We start from the raw sequence: 27,154 nt of genomic DNA on the forward strand, positions 1-27,154 counted from the left end.
GGCTGGGACAAGTCTAAAGAATGGATTTTAAAATAATGAAACAGGTCATTTGGCCATTTCAGAAAGAAAACTCCTCTTGTATAGCATATATAGGTCACAAAACTCTTAATGTATATAAAGGAATTCTCATTAATATTAGTCCTTGAGAAAGAGGCAATAATATTTTTTTTTCTTTTGCGTATGGGCTAGTGAAGAAAAAACAGAAAGAATTTCTTTAAGAACATTAAGAAGTTCACGAAGTGCTACAGCATAGCGCAGGTGGAGCACAACCTGGAGATCCCCTCCAAAAGCCAGTGATTTCAGAACTTGACGAACTTCCCTCCCAATGAAAGATTCTGAGCAAGACCATAGAATTTAGTAAAAGAACATTCTCAACAATCTATAAGCAAGAGACAATTGGAGGAGAAAAACAATCTTACAATTAATGAGAAAAACAGTGCCTTGTTGAGGGATGCGCTTGTGTCAGAATGAAAAAGGCACAATTACAAGCTAAACAGTCAAATGGGGAAAGCATTTCCAATGCAGAAAGGGAACTCCTCAAAGGAATATTAGTAAAAAGAAGCTATGCAAGCTGCCTTGGAGTCCACAGACATCTGTCATAAGCAGAAGTGTAATGACTATAACCAATCTCTTAAAAATATTAATACTATGAAACACATTAATTAACAATATGAACACTCATGAGACTGAGCCTGTCCCATTGCCTCAGAGCTAGAACTGGCCTGTTATATAGCAAGGATTGTTGTCTGGACTACAGATGGCAAATAACTGACAGAAACAGGCTTCAGGCACGCTTTTTCATCTTTACCATGCAGTCTTACACTTATTTAACTTGGCGTGTACATTTTCTTTTCACTTCACAATATGATGCTGAACAGCTGAAGTGTTCCACACAGTCTGAACTGTCATATGCCATATATAAGATTATTCTCTTTTTCTCTTGCAAATAGATGCTCAAAACATAGCATTCTGAAGCTGAACAAAATGAAAAATTTGTGTTTAATAAGTCTACAGCAAAAGACATCTCCCGTGGAGATTATTATCTGACATCCTATTTAATATAACAACGGTAGCACTGTTGCTCCTGAGGAGATCATTATCCCGTTTTGCTGTATCTGAGGGTACTACGTTATGCAAATCAACACCAACATGTCCCTTCATGAGTGTTTTGAACAAATCCTATTATCCAGACAAAGTGATTCTTTTCCACTGTCAAAACAGTAAGTACATACAAAACAATCATACAGTCAAACGTCTCTGTCCATGGTAGCATTTTTAAAGGCTGCCTATTATCAGGAGATGTTGATACAGTAATTTAAAAACCAGAAAATAATTAAAAACAACAAATGGATACATATTACATTTTGGAATTATTTTAGACATAAACATGAACAACCACTTATTTTCTTAGGAAGTTAATGGGAGCTCCTCCAAAGCCTTTGCATAGTCTTTGGCTTGTGTTCCTACCTGTGAACAGGAAAGCAGGAGATTTCCTTTCAGGCCCAAGAGGGCTGAAATCTTTGGCATGAGCTCCAGTGCTTTGTCACTTCCGTTCATAGGCAGCAAAGTCAATATTTTAAAGGGTAATTTTTTTTTTGTTTAAATAAAGCCCATCATAAACAGGGAATACTTCTGAACTATAAAGACTGCCTATTTGATTCATGTTCCTGGTAATCTTTGCTCCTTTTCTCCTCCCAGGAATAAATTTGCTCCTGCAACCTTTATTTGTATGAAAGTAACATTTGCAAATGTGCACTGAAGTCAAGCCAAGCTAGCTCTTATGGGTCAGACTGTAAGCCCCTTATTCCTACTGCAAAACAGTTGTGCAAGTCTTTCAGATCACAAAAAATGAGCCAGTTTACATAACTGCTCATCAGTGTGAATAATGACAGTAATGAGGCCATAAATTGGAACAGTGAGGAGACTTGCTAGCATTAGCTAATTTTGTAAGTATAATCAATTGAAAGTACAGCAAAATAAAAATATTTTGCATTGTGAAAGCTGAACTTGATGCTGCTGAATTATTTTCAGCCAGAATGAGTAGATGCAATCTGATGCTACTTAGTGTATCGTAGAAAATATTTTCTTTCTGTTTTTCTTTCTTTTATTTTGGAAGGCTGCAATCTGACACGTACACCACCAGTCAGTCTTTGGCACTTTTATCTGTACAGATGTCCTTTATTCTACCTGTCTCTCTTCATCTGTGTTTCCATTGTTCAGAAACAGTGTTATCCCAATGTTTCAAATAATAAAATCATGCAGAAGATTAGAATCACAAACACATACATTTATTTTCTGTCTTTGCCTTTTGTGTTATGCAGTAACAGTCTTACCCTACAAATAAACCTGATACTTTGTTCTTAAAACTGTCAGTTAACATCTTAAGCAACATAGAGAAATCATAAGCATTCTGCAAAGACTGCAGGAAGAGAAAGAGAGAAAGAGAGAATCAGTAAAATTCAATCATCTCCAGTAATTTTTAAATGTAACTAATGGGTTTGCAGATGATTCATTAAAAAAAATGATATGTTTAATCACTAAATGATAACTATTTGTAATGATGAGGTGATTTTATTGTCATCTAAAGGCCAGAGAGACAGCTAAAACACATCAACCATAAGATGTGTAGCTACTTAGTTTCTTCCAAATTTTCTGGGGTTTGGAAGTACAAAAGAAGATTTATTATTAGCCCACTCTTGTGCTACTAAGTAATATATTAATGTCCGAAAACACTGACAGTTGAATACCATCATAATTTTCATGGGTTTTGGTTAAATAACAATTACTAAAGCATTTGGATGCTCAAACTGTAAGCTCGGTATCTGTGTTTTTAAACCATTTAACGTGTTTTGCACACCTATATATCAATTGGAAGATATCAAAGGAGTAACTTCTACTGATAACTGGTAGGCTATAATGTACAAGAAAAAAACCCAAAGCTAAAACCATTGCCAGTGCAGTGTTACTACACTGGGTATTTTCCTGGGTATAGCACTTCTCTAGCAGGATCTAATTTTTACAAAGCTCACAGAAATCCAGTTACCAGAGGCATTTTAAAGAAAAATCCATCTTACTGCAAGACTTTTCAAGACTTACTGCAAGGCAAAAATCTCTAACTGTAACCTATGGTAGGAAATAAGTCACTATATATGTGATCATCTGGTTTCCCTCCTTATGCCTTGCTTTGTTCTTTTTCTATACATCCATACGAGCTCATCTTGTGAACTCTGATGTCTCAAAGCATTTTTAAACCAGTGAACAAAGGGAGTAAGTTCAGGAAGAATGAAGGCGGGGAAAAGAAACCTCTGACCTGGTATTACCAAAAAAAAATAAACAAACAAAAAAAAGACACTAAGATGAAAACAAAATAGTGCCATGGATTTACGTATGGGGTTTTGATGGAAACTAGGGCTGGGTTTTAAATCAAAACTCACCATCTCAAAACCACTTCTTTTCATCCGCCTGCAGGACTTGAGGTAAGTACGTATGCGTTTTCTGGCACGCTCTTGATACTCAGGGAATTGTCGCCTGCATGAGTCAATGATAGCCTGGATCTTTTCTTTGGGCTGCTTAGAGATTGGGACCATTCGGTCCAAGTTTTCATCTACAAACAGCCTGACAAACATCTGTTGGCAAGAGGGAGACAGAGGAGATGGGTTTGGAGGGCGGCTCTCTTCTCTTCCTAGCTTCCTGTCTTGATTACTGATAGGAAGACATTTTTTCTATCCACTGAAGAGCTTTGTAATGGGAAGCCAGAAATATTAAGCAAACAGTTCTTTAAAGTGTTATTTTCTGGGGGCCGATTAAAAAAATAGACAAGAAAAGAATAGTCTATAGGACACAGAACTTGTGAGATAAACCAGAACAGACTGTGAAAATAAGCACTACTTAAGTTTCATTATTAACAATAAGCTGTGATTGCTAATCGTTTTGTAGAACTGATGCTCACTTTTTCGTTTGAACAATTGCTTGTGTTTTCATGCATAATTACATACATTGGGAAAGCAATAGAGAACAGCTGACCACCAGAATGGTCTTCTGATAAACTAGCTACAGCCCCTTTCCATTCAATGGGTGAACATGCACATACACACATCCACATACACACACACGGGCACACATGCACACATACAAAACAAAGCTTTGTTTTCCTCACTGGTAAAGATGGCACTCTGCCTTAAAATTCTAAATAAAACACAGTAAATCTGTTTTCTGTTGGCAAGAGTTCAATGTGCATTAAAATAATAATTGAAACAAAAATCCTGCAAATTAAATTAATGTGCCTTTAATATTGTCAAACTTACCCATAAATAACAATGTAAAGGAATAGCAGAAGTAAACAAGACAAGTGCAAGAGGACTTACGTTAAAAGCTTTCAGTCGCTCAGCTTCTACCCCATCTGACTCATTAACCTTCTCAGGATCTTCCTGTTCATCATGGTCATCCTCATCCTCATCTCCTCGATTCAGAGACAGATCTTCAGCACCTCTGCCTACACTCTCATTCTTGCCAGAGTCATAGCTTGAATAGCTATGCGCAGGGGACTGAAAATAGACAAAAAGAATATGTTTGTAAAAATTCAGCATGGAAATAAGGTCTACTCATAAAAATGCTTTATAAATATTTAAATAATTCCATGATTTCTTTTTATTCTTTATTATTAACATAAAGTGCTTATAATTCTTGTAAGAGCAATTCCCAATAATATTCATTTCAGTACTTTAAAAAATGTGACCAGCTGCAAATTCAGTAAATCAACTAACAAATGAATTACCTATGATGATTACAGTTAACATGAGATCTTTGCTATACAACCTTGTTTAAGTACTACCTGCAGAAGTATCTTACAAATACCAACTGCCTTGTATTGGACAAGATGTAAAGAAGGGGCAGTTAATTTGCACAAAACTGTGAAGGATTAAAAATTACACATTTTAAGGCAAAGAGAATTTAAGTAGAAAACACTGATATTGATCCAATCAATATGAATTATTATCAAGAGCTGCAAGAATTTATTCAAAACATGGAGATGATTATGTTCTGGTTTCACCTGCAAAACACCAGAAAGGATTAGAGATGTGTAGGTTTGTTACGTGTGTAGATTTTGAATGCTCTTCTGAGAATCATATAGTAAAACCATTTTCTCTTTGCATATCAGCATTCAGAACTTCCCCCTGAGCAGAAATTCAGGTTGCTGGATGAAACAGATGACCATCTCATCAAAGCATACACATTTGTATGACCAAAAACTTTTCAATTACCAAAAGTCAATACTTTGCATTTTCCCTTGAAATATCAAGACTTCAGTTACCTGTTTCCTCTGCATACACTTCAAACTGCAGACCACAAAAAGATACTAGTAAGAAGCCCTCTACAACTTAACACTTAAAGATCAAAGCTTTCCCTGAGTCACACAACAGTATCAGAAAGTATCTTCACCAGAACCATCAGATTCATGTTTATATAATTCAGAGCACAATTTTACTTCTAGAATATTTAAATCCTGTAATATTTAAATATTTTTCTCTCTTACTTCAAAGTAAGTTAATACTGTAGTCTCTTAACATCAGAGTCCTAAATCAAGTGCTACATGAGGAACTTCACATACACACTTTTTCAGGTGCCTTCTGCCTCAATGTCACCAAAAGTCAGGAGCATAATGTCTCAAACAAAAATACATTTCAAATACTGAAAATCACATGCCTTCATCTACATTTTCAGCTTCTTAAAAATGTCTTTATTTCAGGGTGTTTTCACCAAGCACAAGTGTAGCTGGGCACTGAGGTTGGAGGGAAAGGCCAACAAAACCATTCATCTTTAAGGTATACTTGCTTAATATTCTTACTCCCACCTTCCTTTTTTCTTTCCCTGTTTTTACTACCATCTTATGTTGGCCCTGTAGTACACCACTGGAGTCACTCCCATACATTTCCTTGCCTTGACTTAACAGCACTCATACCCCAAGCCTTCCTTTTTTTTATCTATCCTCCCCAGACTATATTCTGACAGTACAAATCCCCTGGGGTTCCACTTTTTAATCCCTAGTGGTCCTAACATCAGATCTTGCAGCCTCTCTCGTCCCCTTCCTTGAGTCTCTTCAGTGTTGAGACCACTCTCCATTCCCTCGACCATTACTGCAGATGTAGGGAGAATGAGAAAACACTGAAAGAAAACAGAAGAGCCATCCTCTGGATACAAACACCTTCAACAAGTAGTGAGCTCACCATCACCTCTTCCCTTCCTACAGCCTATGACTGTGCAGTTATGAGGCAAGAAATTATTGAGGGTTCAGCATGAGATAGCATGGGAAGGTAAGACCTGGGAAAGCAGTAAAAAAGACCTGTTCCTTTTCTTGACATACTGGTATTTTGTTCTGCGAAGATGATGAATATCTACATTGCTGCCCATTCAGGCAACTCCTCCCTGTAGGAGGTGTTGAATCCACTGAATTATCAGACTTCAGTAGAATATGGTTCCATCCAGATAGGAGATGATGTCTATAATGTAAGTGTCTAGCATATATAAGCAACAGTGTTTAACCTGGCCAATGGCCAGCAGCTATAGCGTAAGCAAGCTGTTATGAAGGGAAAAAAAAAAAAAAAAGAATGATATTCCTTGATCCTGAAGAAATTCCCAGAAGAAATGTTTTGAAAAAGATGGTTACAATTGATAGACTTACTGTAATTGTGTCCAAGTGCTGTGCAGTGGAAGCTCTGACTTATACCGCAAGACTTGTTCTTTTGTACTTTGTTTCCCCTTGTGCTACAGCATGCAGAGGGCTTCTAGATAATTAAAAAGCTATTTCATGTGCTACGTGCCACATAAAGCTGTAGAAGCTACTGCCCTGAAGAACCCTACCGTCTGAAACCCTTATTCTGCAAACACTTGATTTCACATGAGTCATTTTCATCAGACTAAATCCAATTAGACTACTCCTGTGCATAAACTTAAACAGATGCAAAACTGATTTCAGTATGTACATATGTTTGGGCTGGATGCCAAGATCATAAATTATGCACCAGGACTGAGATTTGCTTTTGAGAAGGAAAGAAATTCAGGCCAAAATGGATTAGCTATGTCTCTCAAAAATGCAATAGTTGTGGGCTTTTTTAAAGAAAGTGTCGCATAAGGAGCCTTTTCCAATGACTTCTCCAAAATATTTATTTCAATAACAACTTTAGGATCTTAAATGAACCGTGGAGAATAACATACTCTGAGAAAGTTGCATGGCAGGAATCCATATTGATTCATCATGGATATGAAGACTGTGTACAGTACCAGGAAAAAAAAGATGGGGGTTTTCCTAGCTCTTGTCAACAAACTGAGGGAAAAGGTTACCAAAGCTCAGATAAGAATAAATTTTCTACTTTTTTTTTTATTTCTAGAGAGATGAATATTGAGTCAGAGAAGGAACAGACTGTTTCACTTGTGTTGACTCTGTTGTTGTGTGAAAGCTGATAAGCATTTTCTTCTGGTACTCTACGAAGCAGCTGCAGCGCTAAACAAATATGGAGGAGGACAGCAGAGGACAATTTTTCCTCAGTACACATTCTCCAATTTTAGGTCTTGCTCTGTCATTTCAAAAGGCTGCTTTGCCAGACACGAACCTGCTCATTGATTCCTGTACACCCCTTGACACGCCTGTTTTTATGGTCCTGCAGTGAGATAGGTCAGAGAAGCAATGGTGGTTAAAACGTTTTGGGGTTTTTCTTGGGGTTGCTTTTATTTTCTTGTGCCAACCTGTTTAAGATCAGGATCAGTTCTTGGCTCCAATTCACTACATGAAAGCACAAACCTTGGTGCTGACAGGAGACTGTAAGCATGGAAGGAGCAGAGGGAGCATACACATCTCTGTTGACAGCAATGCAAGATTAAAGCAATCATGGAGCGGAAGAATTCGTAGACACAAGATGTTTCACAGGTGAAACCTTTGTGCTTGACAACGTGGGTTGGAAAAGAAAGTGACAGCAACGTAAAATAAAAAATTATTCAAGAACAAATGAGGCCAAGGCTAAGGACACGAGTATTGCCTCCCCCAAACATTTAGATGATTATAAAGTCATCTTAAAAATACTGAGATGTTGATGATATCTTCTGACCATTTTGTCCTTGCCTTTTTCTGAAGGTACCGAGTTCATTATTTTAATCTCTTCCTTGCAATAATAAATATTAGACACTTCTGCTTTATAAAAATGAAAGTAAAGGTCCTTGCCTAACAACCTGCTTTCAGGAGCTTGTGACATGAAATACCAACATCTTCCAATACATTCCAAGCCAGCAACAAAAGTGACCTGAAGTAAATCATACAATAAAAGACCTGGGAGGACATCACAGTGTCATCTAGTTCATTTTGCTGTCACAGAACAAGGCCAGAAGGTCATTCCTGACCACTGTTTGTCTGGTTGTTATCTTAAGACTTTCAGTGACAAAGATGCCATGCATCCCCCAAACAATATGCATCAGTGTTTCGCTGTCTTCAGAATTACTAAAATATTCATAACACCCCTCACTGACTTTCATAAACAAGTGACAAGACTATTTCTTTTTTACCTGTCTACCACATACCACAATGCAGGACAGGTGTACCTGGAGAAGAGAGCATCTCTTCCCTTTTTACAAGAATCTTTCAGACATTTGAAGACTGCTATCATGTTCCCTCCCCTCAGTCTTCTCTTACAAATAAATTTATTCATGCTATGAAACTCATTCTTCCTAATCTGCCTGTTCTTTATTTGGTCTGAAACTTTCTCAAACAGCAACTCCAAAAACTGCAGAGTGTATACCATTTGAGGCCTTTCTATGGAGGACATATTAATTTATTGTTTGACTGATTCCTAACATGCTTACAGCAGAAAAAGTTTATCACTGTATTTTCAAGATAAAAAAATACCCCATACATGCTAAAGGAAGTAATGCAGAAACCCCATAGCTGCCAACAGAAGTCATGCTGTTATTCTGTGAGAAATAAAGCAGAAGTGATCCAGAACATTAATAAACATAAATTCTACTATAGTGCCCCAATGCCTGGTAGGCTCAGACACTGGCGCATGGCCATCAGACATGGTTTGGAGGATGATGCCATGTGAACTCACTGAAGGAGGCTTCTCCCAGTAACTGATAGCGAAAGACTCTTGGCTATCTTGGTGAGTGTACAACAGAGGTTCTTGATTACTAGAACAAAAGTTATTCAGTGTCAGAAAGTTAATTACTGAGGCTGGTTATTTGTAATGACCAAAAATAGGAAAAATAATGGCTTTGTGATTTTTTTAAAAATGCCTAAAGGGGACAAAGCCTCTGAAGGAAGCACAGCAGATTATTTTTTTTTTAAATGAAGCTTCATTTTTCACATTTACATTACATTTTACATTTACATACAGTTGGATAGTGTGTAATTCTTTCAGTTGTTACATTAGACACCTGCAAACCACAGCATCCTGTGAGCTGAAAAGATCTGGAGATTTGAAGCGCTGACAAGACAGTAGTAGTAGGGAAAACATAATGCACGGAAGGGAAAGGAATTGTGAGGTAGGCAGAGATGAAAACACTCTACTGGCTATACATGGTTTCTCTTCTAGAAATCTTCCTCCACAAGAGTTACTAAATAGAATTTTCTTAATGAGTAAATAAAAAAATAATCTGACGTTGACAGAGTTCTGCTCATCCCCTCAGTTGTACCTCCAACCCTTTCTTCCTTATCTTTCTACATCTCAGTCTTTCCCCTGTACCACTACATACACAAAAGACTACAATTTCCACAGTTACTCTTGCAGATTACATGTCCTTTTGCACATATTTTCCCATTGTGCTATTGTGTATATTTTTTATAGAAGTCATTCCTATGATTCAGAAAGTGATTAGAATATTCTTATGACACCAGGTTTGAGTGCTTCAAAGACTTTTTTTTTCCAGATTGTCAATTAGATCAGAACTCGATCTGAATTTTTTATACATTTTCAACTGATTCTACATATGACAAGGTTTTTGAAAGAAGTGTGACACACTGGTTTTCAGTGAACTAACTGTGAGTAAGAAGCATGCATTTATTTGACATAAAAACAAAATTAAAAGGCTAAGCCTGTAAGGTGAAGGGAAAAATTATGTCCTATATCTTCTCCGTAAAATTATATTTGAAATCAATATTTGAATTTTTTTCAAATTTGAAATTCAAAATACTTGAAATCAATATTTGAAATCAATATTGGATTCTTAGTGTTCCACTTCCTTTCCTGCAAAAACTATGTATTTTCCATATTGCATGGAACTGGCCTACAGGAGGGAGTGGGGTGTTTTTTTACATTAAATCTATAACATATGTAATATAAATAACACATAAAGAAAACATAAAATACATTTGCCATATGTGCCCTTTTGGTATTAAATGAGGTTAAGCTATGAATTCAAACGTTCCTATCTTTTCCTTTCAATTCAAACCGTAAAGCAGGAGGCGTAACTTCAAAACCAAGGTTCAGCTATTATTCTAAGCAATCCTCTTTCAGTTTTCATAGATAGAGGTCCAGCTCTCTATTATTTTTCATTAATATGCCATTTTTTCCACAAACCCTCTTAAATCCTATACCTTTCTCTCCTCCAGATTTTACTGTTATTATAATTTTTACACAGCCCCCTTAAATGTTCAGACTACCACGTGTATGGAACCTTACTGCCCATCATTTTTTTTCTCATTATGTAAAAGACTCTGAAGCCTCAAACACAAATCCAGCTTCTCACCATTTATTTCAAGATCCAGTTAACTTCATTTTTATAAACTTGTCACGTATTTGCTCATCTTACCCATATCTTTGCATCTGACTATGACCAGTTTACTCTTCTTGTTACACCACAGTTGGCCTTTCCAGCTCCTTCATAAAATGTCTCCCTTGTTAATTGGAAGGCATCATTGTGTATAATTCTGCTATTTGGAGCATGAGGCTAGCAGCATTTTTACTGGAAGAGTGGAGACCTGAAATCTAGGGTTTATAGGTATGACTCTTATAGAGTGTTACCTCACATGTAAAGTGTTGTGGATTGTATAAGACATTTTAAAAATTTGTATTATGCTGAAATACTAAAAGATCTTTTGTTTGCTTTGTGTTAACAACGTGAGCTCCAGGAAGACAACTGTTCAGTTATTTACAATAGGAACTAAGAAATAAAAAGATTTTTCTCCTGAATTATCTTTGACATGGTCTTTTCTCCAGAGGCATTTTTTTTACAGTAGCCACTGAGAGAACAGTGATTGTTCCTGAGACTACCTACTCGTTCTTTCTCAGTAATTAGCCAGTCTATTATCTGTTTGCTTATAATATTCATTTCAACAGAAGCATATTTATTAGCAGTAAGTAGAAGTAAACTGTAAATTACCCAGACACTTTCATTCCAGCAGGATTTATCTGGATAGACAGACATTTGGATAATTGAAAGATAAGAAATAATCGAAGGAACCCCTGAAACACAGATCTTCTTGTGCTATATTTTTTCCTTTTAGCTAAAATATAGTCTACCCTAGGTCTATCCCCATTGGTATTGACTGACATTATTGAAATACATCACTTTGCCCTAACAGAAATAACCTCAGAAATAAAGTAGAGTGAAAACAGAGAGGCAACTAAGAATTCTCAGTCAAGTAGAAGAATGAAGTGTATTTAGAGATGATAGTTAAGTGAGCTTCTTTCTCATTCACCCACAACCAAACTCTTATTACCTGATTCAAGAAGGCTCCTGCTCCTTGCCCATTCATTCTGGAGGAGCAGAATTCTTGCAGGATCAGAATAAGTATGTCCAAACCTCCCTAGCCCACCAGTGTTGAGAGTATCAGGGCAGAGCCAATTTAACAGAGCAGGACACTTGCCTACCTCTCACAGCGTTTATTTTACAAAGTTGTTTTATTAATGACAGAATTCCTGTCACTGATGTAGGAATACAGGTATTTTCAACCAAATACTATAAAAAGCTAGTTCCATAACCTCCTGTGGTTATGTTGCAAAATATGGCTGCTGTGGTTTTGGCAAAAATACAGAGTCCCTTGTGGGATTTGAAAAGTCAAATCTAAATGGCGACAGACTTAAATAAAAGCCTCAATTATTTTTGGCATCATAAATCACTATTTTGAAAGTTTAGAAGGATCTGTCAGAGTTTCTGTGAATTTGAGAAACAGAGTCTGCCACATAGAAAAGCTCCATCACAAAATTCAGGATTTCTGCAAACCGCAAGCCAATAGAGGATTTAAACATTTCCTTTAGTACACCCCAAATCAAACCAGAAGATCTTATTTAAAATGTTATACTCTTGTAAGAGCCTACCTTACAAAAAACCCAAAACAAACAACAACAAAAAAACCACCCCAAAATGCAACACCAAAAAAACCACCTACCTTATTATCAAAGGTAAGGAAACTTCATCAGCAGTCTCTGTGAAGCCAAGAGTGTGGGAGTGTCCCATGTAGTTCTTGTGCTTTTGGTTAAATGCATCAATCAAAAACTTCTATTGGAAAACTACCATTTCTAATTTTTGGTGAAATTTTGACCTTTTGCCAAGAACCTTTAGTTTCCACTCGGATTCCACAGCCTTCCATTTGTCAAGGTTTTTTCATTTTCTCTTTTGTTTTTTAAATGAAATAGTGATAGTTTATATGGGGAGTAGGGAACATTTTTCTTATGAAATATACTTCAGCGACTACTGAGGTTCCCATTACAGGCAGGTAGTGACCATTTTTGACCACCAATTCTCTGGTCATTTGTTAAACAACTGGCTGGTAAGACTACTACAAACTATTTTGCAAAAACACTGGGCTATTCATTTCTTCTCATTCTATTCAAATTGAGAATGAAACCTCTAATGTAGGCAGCACATTTAGGAAGTAACTAAGATGGAGAAGACCTATATAAACCTGAATATCACAATGACAATCACAATGCAAGCCTTAAGGCTCTCACTCCTCTCTTTGCAGCCTGTCTTCATCTAAGTGACAGAAGAGTAAGACATAGCTGAGCAAGTCTACAGGAATATAACAAACAGCCAAGTTTCACAGGCACTCTCCTGCAAGGTAGCAGCAGCAGCCCTGAAAAAAACCATAATCCTTGACAAAATTCAATCTATCCTTTTAAAGCCCATTTACTAGCCAACAGTGCTATCCCTACTGTTACAAAATATCCCGAATGGCTGCTATCTTTCAGATCAAAAATAGTAACTGAATATTACAGCTGCAGTCACAGCCTCTGAAGTCTGACTTAGGTACAACATTATTGTCAGCAAAAGCAGGAACTGAGATACAGGAGTGCAATAATTTCTGGGGTAGTAGTTTAAATGTCCTAAGCTCAATGTTTTATTTCTAGGATTTTAATTTCTTAGTAGTATCTGCATGCAGAAAAATAATGCTATTGTAAATACAGATAGAGCAGGCCTTCACATCAACATAGCATCATTAAATACTCTATTTTAATCTTGAGCACGTTGCTGCTGGAAAACCTAAATAGAAGAATGCCCTTCTGCACTTTAACAATAAGGAATATGTAGAGGAATGAAGCTGGGTTAATTAGCATTGATAATATACAGCTGTGGGCTGGCTTCAGGGGCGGTGGGCTGGCTGATGTAGATAAGGGGCAGGTGTGGCTGGTTCTGTTATGTGGTTGGGCAGCCAAGGAAGAAACAGAGAGAGCATGTGCCTTGTGTGAGGAGAGACTACGAGAAGATAGCAGAGGGACTGGCATGAAGGGTATGTTGGTATGTGGTGGTGAAAGACCTTGTTGCAGCCGGCTAGTTTGGAGAGTGCTGCGACAGGAATACAAACCACATGCAGTTCACTGGTTTAGTTATGGGTCTTTTGTCAAACATCTACAATGAACTAGAAAACTGCCATAATTTGTTCTTTCTTTCCCTTGTTTGTTATTCCTTCTGTTCATGCCTGTTGGTTCAGTTTAAACCATTTTTTCCAAGATGCTTTCTCCTAAAACCTTTCATTCTTTTCTTTCTCTTTGAACTCATTAAGCTTTTAGTTCTTGTTGCTTCATTCTCCTCTTGCATTTTTCTCTTGACTCTCATACGATTTCCTTCCATCTTCCTCCCTGAATTTCTCTTTGCTTCCTCTTGCCATCAATTTAAGCTGTGACACCAAGAGGGTTCATTAAACTGTTCTCTTCTTCAATTACAAACATGAAACATAAGGCTATTTTCTCAAGTCTCAAAGCATTAATCTGCTCTGGGAAATTATGTGCTTATTTGTGAACAACATCCCTTGAATCTATGACTGTCAGCTACAGTTAAAGCCCTTGCTAAGAGAACTACAACCACAAAGATTCTAAAGACTTTGTACCTGCCCCCTTACTCCACCAACTTTTTATTCCTCTTGCTCTAAACCATGACAGTTTTCCACTTCTCCATAGCAGCTCGGGTGTATGCAAGCTTTTCCTGTGTGCAAAGCAGTGTTCCCAAGGAACAAACACATCTGCAGGGGAAAGAGTTCAAGTTATATCAGGAAGTCAGGAGGTTTTTTTTTATTTTTTTTTTTGGACACTTACTTTCACCCTGCTCCCCTGTCTCTGTGCATCCCAGAAAAGCTGGAGACGGAAGCTATGTAAAAGGCTTCCAGGTTGTACAAAGTTTCAAAAGATATTTCCAGAGAGTAACAGCAGAGACAGATGTAGGGATAATAATACATCACTACTGCAAGGTTTGTGTCACAAGAGCAGCACCAAATGAGAGGAACATTTGTTTTAACTAGGTAATGGAAAAGAAAGAAATGAAGATGAAGAATGCCTCTGTCCCATTCTTGCCAGGACTTTGGCAAGAATGCTATCTGAGGTCCAGGAACTAAGTTACTCCCTTACAAAGTTTGCCAAAGGCTACACAGCAGCTGGACTTAATCACATAGTTATATGCTAAGCTGTGAACCTTTATTTTCTAACAAGGAAGGAGGAGAAGCATTTTTTTATCCTAACTCATATGAGTAAGAACAACACAAGACAGAACAAAAGTGGGAAATAATGAAGAACTAAAAACTATGATCAGGACAACAGAGGAATATGGTTTAACAACGGACCTTTCTTGGTATGCTCTTTGTGAATCTATCCTAAGTCCTTCACTGGGCTGATTTTCTCTTCCTACTTCGTTCCTATAGCATGGCATTTCAGAAGTTCTCCCACATTTCTCCTTTTAAGTCTGAGCATAGCAGAAGTACACGTGTTTGGAAAGAAAATTAAAATTCAGTTAGTGGAAGCAACAGAGAAGGGAACTCCAACTCACCTGTCTCCATTGTTGGAGACAAATTTAGGCTCTCCCTCCTTCAGTTTGTGTTCTCAGTCACTACAATCATATGTCAGAATAGGTGAGAGGAGACAGTCCTGTCACTCTTCTGATTATGAGAGTCTCACTGATCATTTACATCTTCGGAAGTACAGATTAGATGAAAAAAAGATAGTAATGGTAATGCATTGAGAGACAGGCTCATGCAAAATAACAAAGCTAATTGGTTAATGACATGCATGTAACCTAAAATAATCTGTTCAGTACTGAACAGCCATTTACAACTGATCCCAGTAACAGTATGACATATTAAAAACTGATTTCTTTGGGAGAAAACTAGGAATGCAACAAGGGCACAACAGCAATTATTTGTTTATGCAAGAGAGGAGCAAATTACTTACAGAAAAGTATAGGGCACAACTATAAAACGAAGGACTAGCTTGTTCTTGCTTTTCCTTTCTGCCTTTTGCCTCTATCTGCTTATAGTAGCAACCTTGGTTTTTCTTTGCTGAGCTTTATAAAACATCTGTGGAGGTAAATCAGCTGGATTGCATTAGCAGCTAGGTCTGGAAGACAGAAACTAATTGTCTTAATTATTGCTTAAGAACCAAGTGGGGAGATTTAGGACTCGAGACCAATCAAAGGGGACAGATGAAGACAGGACTTCTCAACTGGGGAGGGGGCTAGTTCATAGTTTGCAATAGTCTGACACGGGAATAGCTGAGATGTTTGTAGCTGATGCTGACAGAATAGATTACTGATTAGTTCCCTACTTATCTAGCACAAATAAATCCTTAGAGTGATTTGTAAGAAATGATGTAGTTTGACCTTTTTTGTTTAGTGAAGGAGAAATAAAGCATTTATTGTATGAGTAAGCCAGATGTATCGCTTAAGGTTAGCACATGACAGCAACCATTAAAAAATTGCAGGAGAATTTCTCATAAAGGCAATCTCTAGCCATCAGTCCTCCAGACCAATGAATCCTTAGGATTAATACAAAAAGAGCACCAAGAAAGGAACAACAAAAGAATATTTCAGTCCTAAAGAAATGTTGACTGTGCTTCTGCTAAAAACACGGCCTGACATTTTGGGGGTGGGGGATGGAGGACAGTAATATGAAATGCATTAAACATGATTCCCAAAATAAAAGGCAAATCCTGATCAAACTATTCAAGGACCCAATTCTAGCAAACAAGTTCTTCCTCAGATGAATCAGAGAGATCACACACAGTAGCTTTCCAAATCCCTACCAATATCATTAAGTATGTCTAGTGTAGCATAGCTTTCATGGTACCATCCTGAAGAAATCAGAAACTCTCATAATCCATAAATTTACCTGCTCAAGGTGGTACAGTGCTTTCTAACTTGTACAAACATAACAGTTGGACTTGATGATCTTAAAGGTCTTTTCCAACTCAAATGGTTCTATGATTCTATATATTTGATGCAGAATTGAGCTGAAAGTTTTGGGTGGCCTGGTTATAAATGAACCCTGGCATTTTATATGCAGCCTGTTAAACTCTTAGGCTTGTGAGAAGAGAATCATCCTGCTTTCTCCAGGACAGCATGGCATAGTGTAAGCTCCCAGAACAGCTACTGTTTGGAAAAGAAATTGCACTTCCAAACTTGATTCTGTGCTTCAGTACTCTCTGATTTCTTGTAGTTACATAATCCTTGTTTACTGCAAAATGTTTCTGTCACATTGGTACTCAGAGCTCAGTCAGAGGGAACCATAAGCAGTCAAGCAGCACAGAAGTTTCCAAGATGATCTAATAGACCTAGTTTGTAAAAGCTCAAACTCATTTACAACAAACAGTATTTTTAGCTTCTATTAGAGGAGATATTTTGAGAGTTGTAAATTCTAGAGACCACTTTGTTTCATGCGTTCACTTTAGCTTACTAAATTAGTGCACAAGGCTCAGCTCTTATCACCATCTAGCAATGGAGAACTCTCCTAGCAAAGTAGAAAATCCTATTTGGCAAAACTCCACTTCCTCCAAAGAACCACATCCAAACTACATTGTTGCAGAGGGCGAGTTCTGGGAGGAAAATCAGCTAGAAGTGTACCAGAAAAACGGAATAAATCAGAGCAGGCAGTGCATTTTCTCATATTGATATCACAACTCAACGCCTGACTATGCAGCAGTGAACAGCTATAAAAACTGCTTTGTAACTTTCTCCAACTCAAATGATTTAGTCTTCCCCCTGCACCCCAAAACTCAGGTTGATCCTATATTAAGTCAGTCATGAAGAGAACTAACTGAAAAGTTCAGATCCAGATCTGAACTGGCCTAAAGCTTTAAAAGTTTGGTTCTGTTTGTATTTGCTTTCTTACATTATATGACTCCTACTTTATCCTTAGCTTCCATAGATTAAATTGAAAGAATAAAGAGGAAAACAAAATAGAATATATTTTTTAAAAATAAAAATAAGTCATTCATATGTCTATTTTGAGAAAGTGGCCCCCCTCCCAGGGCAAAGCTGCCTACACAGTGTGCTCACCCTTTCTCCTCTTTCACAGAGCTCTACCTGAGTTCAAGACATGCACTGCTGTGGTCCACAGGCTGAGATTCTTTTGCAGTATGAATGAGGAATATAACTCTCATCTGCTGTATTTTACTAAACACAAATACAAGATGCACAGAATGTGAGAGACAGAAGAGTTTTCTGTAAACAACCCCATCATTGCCACTGGAAGTGGCATTGACTCTGGTCTGTTGCATGGCCAGGCCACAGGTCAGAAAAACAGTAATGAGGAAATATTTTAAAAAACTGAAAGGCAAGGATAAGTTTAGCAACATTCCCCTTTCCCGGTGAGTAACCAGATTTAATGAACCAAAGCAGAATGACTGCTTTTGCACATGCACTGTCTGCATGGTCTTTCCCTTAGTGTGCCAGACCTGCTGCGTGCATCCAGCACCATTAGCATCACCCCTGCAGCTCTCTGAACTTTCCTGCATGGAACTTGCTTTCTGCCTAGTGAGCTGCATCAGAGACAGCTCAGAGCTGATTACATAGAGCAGAAGGTCATGTGAGGTCGAAAACGCACCCATATACCTGAAGCTGGTTTAGCTGCCAGGGTTTGCACTATGATCTAAGTTTTTATCCCAAGATCTTTACTGGTTCCTTATGATCAATTAAGTCAACAGTGTCTGTGCTAAGAGTCAGGATACAGTCTAAATTCTGTGGATTCAAAGACAGCTGCACAAAACAAACTCATTTGCTCTTCATGTCTTACTGATTTTTGCACACATGAGTTTTTGTGATCCCCTTACGTGAATCTAGAAAGCATCTCAGCTAGTTATCTAGATAGACACTGGACATTAGGAGCCATGAGCCTCTAAATCTAAGATTTCTCAATGAAACTGTGATTCAGTTCACCAGAAGGAATTTGTAGGGGGTCTGAAAAGGCTGCAGTGTATTTATTTTGTAGCTAAGAGTTTACAGGCATATTTTCTAAAACACAAAGAATAACTTTATGACTCAGAAAATGGTCCCTAAATAGAAGGTTTCCTGAAACACACATGTACTAGTGCTATTTTTAAAGATATATACACCACCAAGTTTTGCAATGCCAGAATTTATAAAATGAGCAATATTTACTTGTCTGTAAGGCAACATCTGTAACACTACTTTGTATATTTTGCTTTCTGTTACAACTTGGTAAATTACCTGTCAATCTTACAGTCAACAAAATAAATACAACAGAATTTCCTTTTATAGACCCTGGGCCTACAACCCCTAAAGTAGGGCTCTATTTGAACACAAGGATGACACGTGGCATAGGACACTAACAGGTTTGTTTTCCACTATTAAAAAGTAACACCGTGCAGACAATGAAAGTACGTAGAAATCAATTTGCTCTCACAAATCTGACCTTTTCAGTCTTGTCAAGAAATTCTGCAACTCCAGTACAACTTTTTTTTAAATGAATGTGATGATATGGGTTCAAGCTATTCAATTTTTCTATGCCGTGCTTTCAACAGTGCCATAAGCAACAAAGTACAGGGATGCGACTCACTCTGGCATTCATAGCTCATGTCTACGAGTCCTATAAAGGAGTAGCTTTAATATGTGCTCAGTGATTCCTATTAAAAAATATCCAGTATATTATACTTCAATAGTGTATATTAAATATATCTTCAAAAAGTAGATCTGAAGAAACCTAACTTATGTTCTAGATCCCCAAGCCCTCACCATCATGCCTTCTCCATTTCACTCCACAACACTTCCACTTCTTACAGGGCAAGAGCTGAGGGGCTTCTTGAGGGCTGCGAGAGTACTTACTGCCCAGGCAGCTTCCACCTCTCAAAATGAAAGGCCCTCATGAAGACCATAACCTGGGCCTTTCCACCCGAATCAAATGCAGATTTTCACAGAACTTGCAGCAACCCAATATTGGAAGATTCCTGCCCTATCAAATTAGATTGAAACTGGCCAATACTTTCAAAGGTTAGGCAGGGACAGACAAACTAACAGAGCATAAAACACTTCCTTAGGAAACAAAATCAAGACAATGATCAGCACCACAACAAAGATCTTTTGACACTGATAGAATAACCTGCACCATGGAGATAGAAAACCAGTATTTTTTTCTGGATAAAACACTTCTTGAAACGAAGATTTTAAAAAGCATTTCTTACCTTGGACATGAGTAAAACAGGAACAGTCTGACATAAAATCTCTAAATAACGCTACATCTAAATGCATTTTTATGGGAAGTCTTTCTTTGAAAAGACCTAACAAATATGTTATAAATTTTTGCTCTAGGTAGAATGAATTTCAAAGTGCTGTGTGGGAGGTATCCATAAGAGAATGATCCCATATTTATTAGCCACTTCCATAGCACTTTGAGCATGCAGTATTATTTTTCTGGGTATATGTACAAGTATGAATATGTTCTATGGTATTATGATGTAGTTCACAACACTGAATAAGGTAGGGACATGTTTATTTATTTAATATATTTTAACCTCACAGCTTAACTGAAGGCAAGAAATATAAAGTAATGGTCATAGAAAATCTGTTGAAGGCATGAAATAGCTTTCATGAAAATCATTTGGTAAGATGATGTTCTTAAAAAGATTCAACTTTCCAAGTAGCTACTTTTATTTAACAAACCTGTGAGAGGTTAACTAATGTATGAAGCAACGTATTTGTGCACAGCTGCGTTCCTTTTAAAGCACTGCCCTCCAAGGCCCTGCTCTTAAGATGTTATGTGTGACAAACAGACATCGAATAGCTTTTAATTGCTAATACATTCTGCACATTATGTTTAACCAAGGTTCCACATGAGTTTTAGGACAATTCTAGCTTTCTTTAAAACCACAAACACCCAAATTTATAAGCTGAGAGCAAAAATTTCTACCATTTATCATTCAGCCTTTCAAAAGTCAGGGAAAAAGATAGACAACTACTCTCCTTTACAGTGTTATCAGTGTGAGAAAACTACAGAAGAGCTTACAACCTTTTTGCCAGACAACTCCCTTTTAACTGCCTCAGACTGGTTGCATTGCAAAGGAATTCCCTGCAAGCCATCCCTCCGACAAACTCCAGAGGGAGGATGAATGAAGCTAGTTTTTCTTCAGCCTTCCTCTTCATGATGATTTGCCAAATATGGGATTACAAAAAATACCACTACAGTCTGGCAGGTCTACTCTCACCTTGCAAGGGAGATAGCTCAAAATCATCCAGTTGCAAGACTCTAAAGACCCAGAGAAGCTCCTGTTTCAAACCTTCACTACTCTACTCCAAAGGTTTCTCGTTGAAAACTAACCACAAGGAATTATTTCCTTTACCACCACTCCCAAAGCATTTTCCAATATTCATGCTAGTACCTTAAATAAGCAAATAATCCTTATTTATCATCTTGTTAAAATTAAGACACAAATACAGTGTAAGTACACACACACCATGGAAGGTGTTGAAGTGTTGGAAAACTCTTCTCAAGAGGAATTACTATATCACTTAGTTTTGCTTTGTGGACTACACTTACTATTTCCAAGGCCAGTATTTCAGTAGCTGTTTTATAAAAAGCTTTGAAATAAACCTGAAGCCTATTTATCTTCTCCTTTTTTCTGTCCTTTGTGTGCAAACAAATCAGCCTCCAATCTGACACTTCTTGAGTAATGTTTCTACAACGTATTTTTTTAATGATTTTTTGATCCTAAAAAAACCCAGCACTGGTCAGTCCTAATGACCACAGGTTTGGTACATTTCTGAAAATCTACAGGTGACAGGCGGATCATAGGACCAGATTAAGGCTTTGCTGCCTTATGCTTTACAGAGCTCAGGTTTCACAGGCTTTAAATAACCGGAGCTATGGAAACACTCTTTATGCCTTAACTTTGCACACCAAAAATGGTTTACCTTCGTTACTGTTTCACTTGATCTGATCACTGAAAACTGCATTGCCCTCAATTAACTAATTCAAGGTAAGAACATGTGGGGTGTTTTTTTCTGGAAGGATGAAAAGCTTTAGGGTAGGATTAGTGAAGCCCATTAATTTTTGAAATTAAATGCTGTCCTTTTGCTTTCCCGTATCTTGGATACTACAGTTCCACCAAAGACAGAATTAAACATCTCTATTTTATAAGATAGCTGGCTGTAGCCTGAACACAGCCCATGGAAATTTGCCCTTGCAGAGTTAATACAAGTCCTGCTATTTGAAGTTGGAATGGGCCTTGAAGCTAACATTTCATATTTTATCACTGCCACTTTAAACCCTCCTACATTAATCCATACCCTCGTCAGGACCTTGAGTGCACCATCAGGCCTTATTTTTTCTGGCCACATCTCCTGGCTAACTCCATCTCTGTGCTCCTTTCCAGGAGTCCCACTGAAGCCGAGCTATGCCTTGGGCAGGGGGGACCAGTGGTGTCCCAGGCTGCTCCAGGTTTGCTGCACAAAGTGCACTTAGTGCACTTTCTGCACTAAGATGGGACATGTCCACCCCTCTTGCTTGTCTGCTAGTCATTGGGTTTTCAGTGGGACCTGCTACTGCCAGCAGCCCTACCCTGCAGGCTATGGAGTGCTGTGGGGCTATGACTGCATCAGAAAGCGCACTGCCTTGGGTCATGGCCACCTTCAGCTCCCTGATTGCCTTCCCTTATGGAGAAGCCTTGATCTTGCTGGTCTCTGACAATGCTGATGATGAAATATGCCCCAAGTACTGACATGCCATTTCAGAAATAGTTCCCTTCAATGCCCTGCTGCTAGTCTTGCTTTTGAACTGCTGCACACAAGATCATTTCCTTCCTTGTTCTCTACTTAGAAAAACTTCTGGAACAGCTTCTTTAAAAGTACCATATAAAAGCATTGTTGCATCCAATCTAGTCCCATATTCAACAAAATCTACAGCAAATCTACTCTGTGCAAATGCTACTAATTTCATATTGCATGCTATTTGCTAAATTAAGCATTCATAACATTATACTGGTTTATCCACATTTTCAGAATTTTTTGTCCTTTTGATTCTTTATTACAGCTAAAGGAATGACCTGAAATGTGTGCTGCCAAGATCAGGTAAGGAATATCTTTTCTTGCCAATCTCACCACTTGGTCTTGTCAATAATTTTTCTTTCTGAGCCTTTTTTGTTGAACTGAACAACGGCAAGAAAAGGGCACTGAACTAAGGCCATGTAACATAAAACTCAAGACTGTGAACTGGGTTTTGAATGGCCAGTTCTTCTGACTCCTCCGTTGGTTTTTGCCTTTATAGATTGTAGCAGAGGCAACAGCAGAAACTTATGCTTCTGGCAGAAGTGTAAGAAGAGATATTGAGTCATGAGATCATCTGCTGGGATAATCCTGTATGAAGAGAAGATCACCATACAGAGTGGATCCACTTCTAGATTATTCTCCTAATCAGTAATTATGTAGCAGATTGACAACACAGCTGAGTTGGATTAACTTGTAAGGCTGATTGAGAAAGATATCCCAACACAGAAGACAGGAAGTAATAATATAAAAAGTCACTTATGTCAACTTGGACAAACAGGGAGATGAAGTGAGGGCCTCAAATGGCTGCATGGCAGTGGAAATTTCATGTCCTAGTGATTTCACAGAAGGAAGGAAGAGGGATGCTACTGCACACCCAGCCTCTGACCTGCAGCAGGACTTTGCAGAGCACTGCAAGAGATGGAGCACTTGCAGAGGTTTGGCTTTGCCCTCAGCTCTGTATATTCCTTGCTACTAAAAGTAAAAAAGCTCTTAATTTTAAAATCTTTTTGTTTTCTATGTTACATGTTTCAGTTAACACTAGAGTGAATAGTAAACATAGTGTCCAATTGCTGTAACACCAATAAGTGGTGTGCGTAAGCTACCGTGGGATCTGTTGGTGTCAACATTAGTTATGTGGCTTTGGTGGCTAAAGCATGGAAGTTTTAGAAAATGGTCTGCTGGAAGAAGAATCTTTAATTTCACACTGTCAAAAGCAGTTGCCAGAAACAGATGGGAAGTACGTAGGCCTATTAAGCAGGACAAAAATTTAGCAATCAGGAGACTACTCAGCCAAGCAAGCTATATATACCAGCGTTGTGCATCAAGGACTGAAGGGCAGAAGTAATATTTGAGGAAGCCAAACAACTTGTTTGATACAGGTGTGCAGATGCACATGCACACTCGTATTTTGTACATGAATTGAAAACCTAGATTTAAAGTCCAGTGCCTCAGTCGTTTGAACTATTATTCTTGACATCTTTTCATAACTAAACAGAAAAAAAATCACATTGCTATACAGCTTCAGACAATTATTCTGACGCTTCTACAGTCTCAACATCCTGCAGTTCTCTCAGTTTTGGCTACATACTCATTACTTAGTTCAATCAATGGTCCTATCAGCAAATTAATGGCTGTATCCATTCCAACTCTGCAAGGCCAGGGCCACGTTCTGAGACATGTTTAAAGAAGTTCAGAGGCCAAATGTTGGTCCCCTATCCTCAGGAATATATAAAAGCCTACATATCAATGTAAGTGGAAATACCTGCACCAAGTCTGAACTTACTTGACTGTTAAAAAAGGAGCCTATACAATGTGCAATACAGTCTGAGAGAGAACCAGATGACTAGGTGAAAGGCAAGTGAGCCCCATTGCTATTTAAGGATGCAGTAGGAGCACTGTACAGTGGTGGCAAATATGCCACAAGGCCAATGCGAGAGATACATCCTTCCAGAGAGGTGTATGCTGGGCACACATTACCCTAAAGTCCTACACAGGTACCAAATGCCCATCTCTGTGCAACTGAATCCCATTCTGTTACCTAAAACCAGGATGAGCTGCCACAGCTGCTGACTTCTGTATTATGCAAATACATTATACAGTGAAGCTACGTGACTAACGTTAAGGAAAGCATTTAACTTTAAAGCAACTAAGTTTATTCTCATAAGCATTATCAATGTAGTCCATAGGATCTCTTGTGTATACATATATATGTCTTCATGATGAAAGCCGGATAGATTTATCAAGACAATCAGTGAAAATGTCATCCTCATGGTTCCAGCAAAGCACAAATTAAAACAAATGGTTTTTTAAAACTGCTTTGAACTTTAGCTATGCTAATAAAACCAGAGGAAACTTCCCAATGGCTATTCAATTGAAGTTGACTCTGCCCCTCTACCCTAACTGAACAGTAGTGTCTGGAGATAAAGATTAATGTTCAGGTATAGCACAGAGGAAACAAATGACTTCTCCAGCTTTCCTACCAATTGTGTGGCTTTGGGAAAGTCAATTAATTATGTCATGCCTGTATTTGCTAATCAATAGACAGTGATGGAATATCCTTGTCTCGTGGGACCGATTCAACATTAATCTGATCTATTTTTATTGATGCTTTCAGAATCCCAAACTTGCTATGTAAATCCAAATAATTAACATATAGGGACCTCTGGCAATTAATATATTGGCAAAGGTATAAATAACTCAGTCACATTATGTGAAGTTATTATGCACAGAGTTATCTTACTAGAAACAGTATATCCTAAAACTTAAATTAACTCTATGAATTATAGACATTAAATGGCAAATGTAAAAAGTAACACTGCAGCATCACATACAGTTGAAGGACATAACTATCAACTAGGAAAAGATAATAAAGGGTGGAGCAAAAGTTTTGAAGATCCTGCCACTACTGACACTGCCTACCTCACATGGGTAGAATGGTTCAAGTAGAGATTACTGTTTCACAGCTGAACAGTAGATTCACGCAGCCCAAATTAATTTTTTTTAATGTGCTATATACATTGCCCTAGATAAAAGCTCTTGGTACTGTAAACTTCATTATAATGTGAGCATTAAATATGAAAAAAATCCCAAAATCTAAAAATAGAAATGAAGAAACAGATTAAAAGCAATGCAGCATGCTCCCTGCTAATTTCTTATTTAAAAAAAAATAATTAAAAAAAGGAAGATAAGTAATCTCAACAAATTTTAGACATAGTCTTAAAAACTACTTACCTCTTGATCCTAAATTGGCATAGTGAGTGCAGTAAAAATAAAGATCCTGTCCTGGGTTTTATACCCCAAACCAGATGCATTGAGGGCTAAATAATAAAGACTATGAAATATAGATGTCCAGATTTTTCAAAAGCTTATGCCAGGGAACTGGCAGTCTGAGAGGCTAAAAGCCTTTTTGGCTCTTTAAGCACTCAAGACACTTCTACAAATTCATAGATGTTAAGCACAGAAGAGAATGCCATCACTGCAGATCATCACCTGGTAACTTGAACAGGAGGGAACAGTCGTCACTGTTTTCCTAAATATACATAATTGTGCCAAATAACTTGCAGATTAATTAGAACAAATACTTATAAAAGAATAACTACCTTATGTATAATTTTTTATGTAATAATTAACTACTTTCATATAAATAATTGGTTACAATCATTGTAAAAATATTTTATCTCAATTCCAACCTAACTTTAAAAAAATAAAGCAACTTCCATGTGCTGACTCTTTCAATAACTTTCTCTTCTACAATAAACCACAATCTATTAATCGGTAAGATCCAGTGAAATCTGTGATGAAGTCACCATTGTTTTATCTCTAACAAGGTAATTCCCTCTTCATGTAGCAAGTTTTTCAGCTTGTTGGTGTTCTGTCACTTATTCAAATCCACTATGGCTTCCAATATCTTTTTTTCAGTATTACATAAACTTGCATACTATGTTTTTCCTGAAGGCAAGGTGAACACTTTAATTTCATGATTACGTACAGAGGTGTATTTTAAAAAGCACCTAATGAACCACACAGAAGCATCAACCTTGTGAGACAGTCATCTTTAAGATGCAACTGACACAACAATCATATTCCAAAAGATGTCTGTATCTCATTCCTCCATCTCCCAGCTGAGCCAAGAGGGTATGAGGTAGCACACGTGCCCTAGATTCATCTGATTTCCACTAAACAAACCTATTACCTCTAAGCAACACACTGGGGGACACAGGAACTTTTAAAACCTTTATTTTAGTCATTTAATACAGTTTTTGATACAGGTCCAGTCCCACGGGGTTCTACCTGCAAAAGATTTTTTAAGAGCATATGACTAACTGTACAAAGTGAGACAAAGATACATGCATTGAGAAGGGAGGGGGCAAAAAAACCTTATATATCACTAATTCAGTAAAAAAGGCCCAAAGAATAGTCACGTGTCTTTTTGACAGCTGATATAGAGCTTATAGCATAATGTTGAGGACCAAGGACAGACCATACTAGGGCCATTTGTGGTAAACCCTAAGAAAATCAACTCACCTTTCCCTGTTTTGCATGCAGATTCTTTTATCCATCCTGAGATCCAGCCCAGGAGCTCAATGGCAGAAGGTACAGGGCAGAAATTCTGAATAGTTCTGCAAAGGATCTTCCTGATGGAGTCAGACAATTCCCAAATGCCATGGGAAACACAAGAGGAGGAAACAAATTACCT

At 37.7% G+C, this 27,154-nt stretch overlaps 1 protein-coding gene across 4 annotated transcripts in view; it reads right to left on the reverse strand.

Moving 5' to 3' along the window:
- NOL4 (nucleolar protein 4) overlaps nucleotides 1–27,154 on the reverse strand; it is a 201,398-nt gene that overhangs the window by 46,800 nt on the left and 127,444 nt on the right. For 3 of the 4 annotated variants that reach the window (XM_040587951.1, XM_040587950.1, XM_040587953.1), the window contains exons 7-8: nucleotides 4,365–4,544; nucleotides 3,435–3,626 (exon numbers count right to left, since the gene is read on the reverse strand). In XM_040587951.1, coding sequence (XP_040443885.1) covers nucleotides 3,435–3,626; nucleotides 4,365–4,544 — 372 coding nt within the window. The remainder of the gene's footprint in view (nucleotides 1–3,434; nucleotides 3,627–4,364; nucleotides 4,545–27,154) is intronic. The other variant, XM_040587952.1, reaches the window with a different exon arrangement.

This window comes from Falco naumanni, chromosome 3 (assembly GCF_017639655.2).
Source record: "Falco naumanni isolate bFalNau1 chromosome 3, bFalNau1.pat, whole genome shotgun sequence".
In the NCBI taxonomy this organism is placed as follows: domain Eukaryota; kingdom Metazoa; phylum Chordata; class Aves; order Falconiformes; family Falconidae; genus Falco; species Falco naumanni.